This window comes from Poecilia latipinna, unplaced genomic scaffold, assembly GCF_001443285.1.
Source record: "Poecilia latipinna isolate Pla-1442-1.1 unplaced genomic scaffold, P_latipinna-1.0 Scaffold1601, whole genome shotgun sequence".
NCBI lineage: Eukaryota > Metazoa > Chordata > Actinopteri > Cyprinodontiformes > Poeciliidae > Poecilia > Poecilia latipinna.
The window spans coordinates 218,943-226,938 of NW_015114217.1; the positions used below are offsets into that span (position 1 = coordinate 218,943).

The window sequence follows — 7,996 nt, forward strand, 5'->3', positions numbered from 1 at the left end:
ATTTGTATTGGATCGGAAACAATCGAGCCGCTTTACCCCGAACGCGGAAGCTGAGGTGCAAAGAGCCCATTTCGGTCCTGCCTGTGGTTTAGGACAATGGTTTTGAGCATGTTCCAAATTTTAAGCAGGTATAGCTAAAATTTCTAAATAAGGTTTATTTTTATAAGTTATAACTCTACAGAAATAAGAATTTGAAGAACTGTGATTTATGATAAAACAAGAACATTTACTAGATTTTTCTGTAGAAGCTTAAATATTTTTTTAATCAACTTTCTTAGAAAACAATTGAAATCTCAATTGGTTATCATGAACTTCAACACTGATATTGATCAGTAACCTCACAGAAATGTAAATTTTGTCTATGCTGTATGTCAGGTTTCCATATTTTCAAGAAGTCATGTATATCCTGTATATCCTTTTTTGCTCTTCATTAAAACAAACCCCCCAAAATATTTCAATTCTATATTTGTTATGCCTACAGTCAGAACTGAAACCACAAAGTAAAAAAATCAAGAAAAAAAAAAAAAGAAAACTTAGAAACCCCACAAATTCATATAAATTTTTTTGTACATGACCAAGAGCTTTTCTAATTAAATAAGCAGGGGAAAATTAAATGACAAATTTAGCACAAGTCATAAGATACCAGGAGCTTCAGAAGATACTTTGAGTCAAATTTAATCACAGCGACACAACAAAAGTTTTTGGTCTTTTATATTTTCTGACCCGAGTCCAGCTGAAAGAACAATTACACTTTTTAATTTAACAAATCTCAAACCACTGCACAGTTTAACATCCAAAATCTTTATATAAAATTTTGAAAAACTCTGTTCCTTTAGGATCATGTAATAGTTCTGATGACATCTCATTTCTAGTCTGGAGTATAAAACCAGATTGTACAGCGAAGTCCAGTGGGAAGTTTCTATCCTTCTTGGTTCTTCTTCTTCAGCTTCTTCTCCTGCTCTTTCCGTTTGTGTCGGCCCAGCTGTCTGAAGTACAGTCTGCGTGGGTTCAGCCCGTACGCCTTCAGCCTGTGTCTGCTGAACTCTCGGCCGCCTATCTTCACCCCCTTGATTCCTGACTTGAGTCGTCCTCCTGACCGCCGGGGCTTCTTGACCCACGCTGGCCTTTCAGTCCTGTTCTCCCCTCCATTTTGTTCATCGGCCACCTGCTCAGCCGTTTCTTGCGTCTGTTCTTCTAGTTTCCTCTTCTGCTTTTTGGGTACCAGGATCTCGTCCCCTTCCTCTGTGCTGTCCACAGCCTCGTTGAGAGCCTGAACTGCCTCGTCTGCTCCTTCGCTCTGCTTCTCTGCTTTCCTCAGACGATCTCGCCGTTTCTTCCCCAGCTTGCTCTTCGCCTCCAGAGTTTCTTTATCCTCCCTGCAGATCAGGATCAGACAGAAACTAATCACCTTCTAGCAGGGGTGCAAGCTATCAATTGATTGATCTTATCAATCGACTAATAATTAGTTGAAAAGTGGCCATTTTCTTAAAAACTTGAGTTTCGTCTTGTATCAAGAGGGCTGACCATCTTTCTATAACAAACAGCTAAATTTCTTTAACATTTTGTGTCAACTGTATTCTGATTTAACAAACATAAATTTGTGGTTTTTAATCACATTATTAAACTTAAGACATATTTATAAAATAAAATGGTAACCGTTTAAGTTGTTAAATTGAAAAGTAAAAGATGAAAACAATCAAAAATCTTAACTCAACATGAACAGAGAGATGTTCATACCGAAGCACCGTCTCTAGTTTCGCCTCAAGAAACATTAAAACTTCGCTCCATAAAGTGCATTAACTCAAAACAGCCATAAAAAACCCCTCATCAAACTGGCGTATTGGAGTCATGTTTTCTTCGCATCAGGTTATAATTTTTCTGTTACACCCTTCGCTTTTCTGTCGTATTATTATCCTCGCCGTCGTGGCACATCAGTAGTTTGTGACTGATAAGTTGACGCTGCTCCGTCACGCAGTTCGTCATGAGCGGTATAAAGGTGATAACTTTAATAAATGGAAAACTATATAACTTTAATAAGTTCGTCGAGTTTTAACATTTCCGAACAGAACTGCAAAAGGTGCATTCTGAATCCGACACCAGACTGTTTAGACCGCGTTTCTCTACCCACTTCTAGAATATCTCCGCAATCTTTGATTCTGTCTGAGATAGCTCCGCTTAAGGATGACCAGCAGCGCCCTCTACTGGACGGCGGCCAAACTACAACACTAAAAGAGAGTCTAAGCGGAAGTTATTACTTAATAGACTGGAACTAATTTGAATCTAATAAATCCTTAATCCACTATTAGCCATAAATTGGTTCGAACCACAGCATTTCTACTCACTCAGAATACACAGAGCTCAGGACTTCCTTCTTCTTTCTCACGTTCTGGCCCTTCACTTTATAGTTCTTCAGGTCACTCATTTCCTCTCTTTCAGACCTTAAAAGGAAAGGACAGCTGTTACTGAAACTCAGCGACCTCAGAGGACCAGGAGGGGAACATCTCGGATGTGTTCTCGGTACCTGAACATGCACGTCCTCCTCAGCGAGCACCAGCGGTTCAGCTCTTGGTCGTTGGCAGTCAAGATCTGAGAGAAAATTGTTGTAAGAATTTAGACACAACCAGAGCAGGTAGAGGAGGTCAGTCATATTTGTGGCAGTTTCATCTGCTCAGAGAGAAGATTGGTGTGAGATCATTCCCTGGTCAGAGCGATTCCGCAGAGGGAGGCAATACCAGATCAGTCTACACAGATCTCATCACTGCAGAGTCAGAACCGGAACAAGCTAGTGTTGTTCTGTCCACTTGTTACTTTTCTGATTGAGGTGTTTTTGTTTCTAAAGGAGGAAGTTCAAACCAACACTTTTCTTTATTTATACATAAGTTTTCTGGGGGGTTTTTTATTCTACTTTTATAGCTTTTATTAATTTTGTATTAGTCTTGGACTGGGATCAGAGTAATTTCATTCCACATCATATTTTTAGCATGAGATGAAATGACAAACTGCTTTAACCTTAAACAGGAGCAGCAAAAGCAAAGGAGGTGGATTAGCAGTGATTGCTAACAACTGATTGTTTCATCAAGGACACATTAGTAGCCTTGATGAAACAACATTTTTATTACAAATGTGCACAAAACTTGGTCAATATTCCACTAATGTTAAAATAAAATTTGCAATTGCAGCATTTCTTTTGAATGAGAAGCACAATTAAAATAAGTCTGTTTGTGCGATAGCTCATTAAAAAATATGCTGTCAAGACCGTTCAACTACGGTCTTGACACAGCATAGTTGTGGCGCAAACCAGTGGCAACATCCAGTTGTTGAACATGTGATTTGTGTGATGCGAAAAAATTGTTTCCCTTGCAGTTTTGCAAAATAAACATTCTAGCGCCAAAACGTTATGGAGAAACAAAAGCTTTTTTCAAAATTGCCGTGTTTCCATGGAGCAGATTTCTTTTTTTAAATGCAGTTGCAAAAATAAATTTGTTTATGCCGTCAATAGAAACACAGCTAGTTTGGAATATTGTTTCTGCTGCCCTGATACTGACTTTCACACCGTCTTTAGTCAGAGGTCTCTTTAGATTTGATGCAAGACTGATTGCTACAGGAGATAATCTTTTTAGCCAAATAGTTGGTTCTCTTGCGTTTTTTGTTGATTGCAGAGATCCAGATGTGTAGCATTCAGGAAGAACCTCACCTCGTCCGTGGTCAGGCCGAAGTCGTTGGGCACCACCTGCCTGTAGCGAAAGCGGCACGGAAGGTCGTCGATGATGTCCTCATAGTCCAGCTTGTAGTACTCGTCCAGGTACTGCTCGAAGGTTTTCTCCTCTGAAATGAGAGGGATGGCATCAGGCGAGGCAGCCACCAGGGCAACGGCCGGGTTCGGGACGCTTCCAGGCACTTACGGGGGTCAAACACCGGCTTGGTTCTGGTGATGACCTCAACGAAGTGAGACTTCTTCTTCTTCTTGCCCATCTGTGGCAGATCGTCCTTCTTCAGCTTCTTCTTCTCCTTTTTCTTCTTCTTCTTGGAGGCGGTGTGCTGGCTTGGGTCGTAGTCTGCATCCATCTGTATGAACAGAGTGACCGCTTCGCTAAGCAAAGCTAAAACAAAACAGTTTCGGGCAAAATAAGGTCGACTCACGATGAAGTCTTCGTCGTCGCAGTGCGGTCCAGAGGCGCTGTACTCCTCTTCGTCAAACCCTTCTTCACGTTCCTCTCCAGTCCATGTGTCCCAATTCCAGTGTTCTGAAAACACAGAAGAAACTTCAAATGAAGCAGAAGAACCACAGCATCTGAAATAAACAAATGAATAAAAAATAAAGGCAGCAGCTCACCATCCATCTCGTTTCCTTCGTCGTCAAACTGAGGCTTCTCCTCTTCGTCTTGTCCGTAGTACTCGTCTCCAAAGAATTTCTGCAAACATGTAATGTTGCAGATCAATTTAAAAGCTTATTTTGACCAGAAAAACTAAATGAAAATAGCATTTAAGAGGGTGAAAGTCTTGATTGTCAAGTTAAACATTATTTTAAGTGAACGCTAGCAGAGCACCGGTTGCAGTTTTCTGGCCGAGCCGAGTCCAATTTTTGCTGATATTGACTTTTTATAACTGATACAGTGACTTAGCTGGCAAACTGGCAACTGTTAACCACACACATGATTAAAACCTAACCTTGACTGAAGAATTTGAAACAAAAAAGTGAGAATTATGGGTGTTAGTTATGGCAGAATATTTTTTAAAGGATAGCAAGAAAGAAAAACATGATGACTGCAGAGACTGATGCATTTTGATGAGGGCTGGTCGATAAAATAATTTGATCAATTAATACAATTGTTTTGAAGAATTACTTTTTGGAAAAAAAATAAGGATTTGTTTTTTGTTCCCCCCCTTTCCAGATCTTAAAGGCAGCCATCTTGTTTTACAGTTTCTATCTATTTGGACACTAAATTCTTGAGTTAAGGTCGACGATAACAAGATGCAACTGTTTACCTAACATTTGTTTCCCTTTTTTCACAAAAATAGTCAAAACGACACAAATATGTCGAAATACTTGAATAAATTTGTGATATTAGGAGAATGAAGTAATAATAATATGAGAACTTCCACACATAAAATAAAATTATGCAAGATTTGGTCTTATTGAAAACAACTTCTCATAATTTTGAGACATTCTTCATGTAAAATTATGACAACATTCTCGCAATTAAACAAAATTCTTGTTTATCTGTCAGTAGTCCATCTTACAAATCACAGAAGGGATGATTGGAATAAAAGCAACTTTTTACAAATGTGTCATTTGTAATTTCTTTTAGAAAAAAATAATCTTTAGGTAGATTTTATCTGAAGCCCCAATCCTGACATACGAATGATGCTGAAAAAAGTTAGCAATGCAATGCAGTGTTGCATCTGTGAATATGTAGGAAATGTTAACTATGATCGAATCTTAAAAACCGACTTAGTTATTGGATGCTGCTGCTAATGTAAGATAGGTGGGTGTAACTAAAATGAGTTTAACTTCTACCCACTCCTCTGAACGTGCAAATATACTTTTTTGTTTTGCCTTTCCTTGTATGTAACTTTGTTTATCCTTTCGTTCACTGAAGTCAATGCGGGTTCCTGTCCTGACCTGCATGAGCTGGTCGTGCTGGTTGGGGTCGAAGTCTCCGTCCAGGTCAGCCTGACTGAAGGCCAGCTGCTCGTTCCCGGTCAGCTCCTGCAGCTGCTGCAGCTTGTCCATGATCTCCTTCCTCTTCAGGTTCTTCAGCTGCTTCAGCTGCTCCCGCTTCTGCTCCTTCTCCTGGAATCACGCACACAGCCGCTTCGTGAGCCTGTGTTAGCATTAGCGTTAAGTTTTTTTTTTTTTTTTTTTTTGTACCGTACGTACCTTCAGCTTCCTCTCCTTCACCTCCTCCCTCTTCTGCTTCCTGCGGTCGTCCTTGGTGCGGACGGACGTGGCGATGTTTCGGGGGTAGGTCTTGATCTGCAGGGCGCCGGGCTCTTCGAAGCGGAAGTTGTAGCTCCGCTCGAAGTCCTCCTGGCGCTCCAGGAAGCTCTCGCCCTCCTCCTCGGAGTCGTCCACGTCCTCCTGGACCAGCTCGTCGTACGTCGGGATCCTGAACAGATTCGGAGGATTTGAAAGTGATTATTGTGAACATTTGAGGGAGGACTCCAGGCGTATTGGCTGCGCACCGTTCGTCGTCGTTGTCCTCCTCCTCGTCCAGGTAGCCCTTGTTGAGCACGTAATCCCGGAGGAATCGCTCCTTGTCGTCCAGCTGCGGGTCATTCCAGTAGTCGCGCAGGTATTTCTGTCACAACGGGGGGAAAAAAATTAAAAATCATATTTCCAATAGATAATCCAATATTCATACCTGTAGCAGCCTCAGTATTGAAAAATAATCGGTCACAATGTGCCTGATCCATAAGGGCAGATCTATTTAGTCTAATTCTGAGCAACATCACGCTTTATTATTCATCTCACATTTAAAAATTCCAAATTGCACTTTATGAATAATTTAAAATAAGTTTTGTTGCAGTTTATTATTATTTTTCTTTACATTTTTTGTTTAAGATAGTCAACCTATTGTTTTCGTCAGTTTCAATTTATTTATTTTACTCCTCATTGCGCCGACTCAACAAATTATAGTTGTTTTTGCATGTTTGACCAGGCATGTGAAGGAACTGCTGTATTACAGTGAGCTGAGCTGATGCAGAGTTTCTCTTTTTTCTCTTTCTACCAAAAACTGCATCTTCATGGTGTGCTGTGGTGGCGCAGGGGTTAAGCACAACCCACATATGGAGGGAGGCCTTAGTCCTCAATGCGGCTGTCACAGGTTTGATTCCCGGCCTGGTGACATTTGCTGCATGTCTTCCCCTTCTCTATTACCCACTTTCCTGTCAATTTGCTCTATCAAATAAAGCCCACTAGAGCCAATAAAACCTTTAAAAAAAAACAAAAACAACCTGCATCATCATCTGGTGTTTCGGTCTCCAGCAGCCCTGAAGGAAAATGCTGTTTACAGAGCCTTCATACCTCAATTTATTTGTCGTTTATGTTGTTTTGTTTATTTATTTTGGATATTTAAAATGTCTTCCAGTTCCAGAGTTAAATGTTCATTGAATTTTGAAGTTTGTTGATCTTTGACAATGTGTTCTTGTGTTATTATGCCATCATCAATACATTACTTAAAAATGGTCTGAAAACAACTAACTTATCGTTTATTGCGATAACTCCTAGAATCCCCGTATTGTGATTTAACGCTGGGATCTCACCATGTCCTTCACCTCCTCCGGACCGTCCAGCTCAGCCTGACCTTTGAGCCAGTCCACATAATCCGCCTCCTCTTTATCCTGAAAACACACACGCGGGAAGTGTTGGTTTTGTCAAGTCGCTGCTTAAAAACACGAGCGGAGGCCGTTTCCTGACCTTCTCCTCCTGCGTTTTGATCCTTCTGGTGAGCAGCTTGGAGGCTTCGCCTTCCTCCTCCTCTTCCTCGTCGCTGTCCTCGACAAACTTCCGGAAGCTGCGGGGACGTTTGGGTTTCTGTCAGCGGGCGTCCGGGCGCAATCGCTTAACGAACGTCTGACCTCACCTCTCTTTGAGCTCCTTCTGCTCCTGGATGTAGCTCGGCGAGGCTGCCCTCTGTCACAAGAAGACAACGCCGACTCAGCAAACAGTCATTTTCCCAATAAAAAAAATTTAATCAGAATTATTCATCTGAAAACGTTTGCACACCTCTCTTCTTTTGGCTGCCTCCTCCTCGTCGCTGTCATCATCGTCTTCATATTTGCTGCAATTAGACATTTTTAAACACTTGTTACTGCCTGACATACAGCAGCATTTCCTCTTTTAATCCACGTTTCCCCCCATAATTCTATCATTAATCTGGTAAAGAGACACAAAAATGACCAATTTTAAGTTTTTTGAAAATTCAATATTCAAGTCAATATTGTTAGTTTTACCTTTATCTCCACTGTTTGTTCAATGAAAGCATCAATACAT

General features: G+C 40.8%; 1 protein-coding gene across 1 annotated transcript; it reads right to left on the reverse strand.

Annotated features, from left to right (window-relative positions):
* Nucleotides 1-659: 659 nt before the first annotated feature.
* On the reverse strand, nt 660-7,915 carry LOC106963933 (protein KRI1 homolog). The gene is made up of 14 exons (XM_015059121.1): nt 7,730-7,915; nt 7,587-7,636; nt 7,421-7,517; nt 7,267-7,344; nt 6,187-6,302; nt 5,882-6,110; nt 5,624-5,794; nt 4,334-4,412; nt 4,141-4,244; nt 3,903-4,065; nt 3,695-3,825; nt 2,522-2,586; nt 2,343-2,438; nt 660-1,376 (listed from the first exon to the last, which is right to left on the reverse strand). Exons 1-14 carry the CDS (start codon nt 7,823-7,825, stop codon nt 920-922), a joined length of 1,932 nt encoding a protein of 643 aa, XP_014914607.1. The 5' UTR covers nt 7,826-7,915; the 3' UTR covers nt 660-919.
* Between the last annotated feature and the right edge of the window lie 81 nt (nt 7,916-7,996).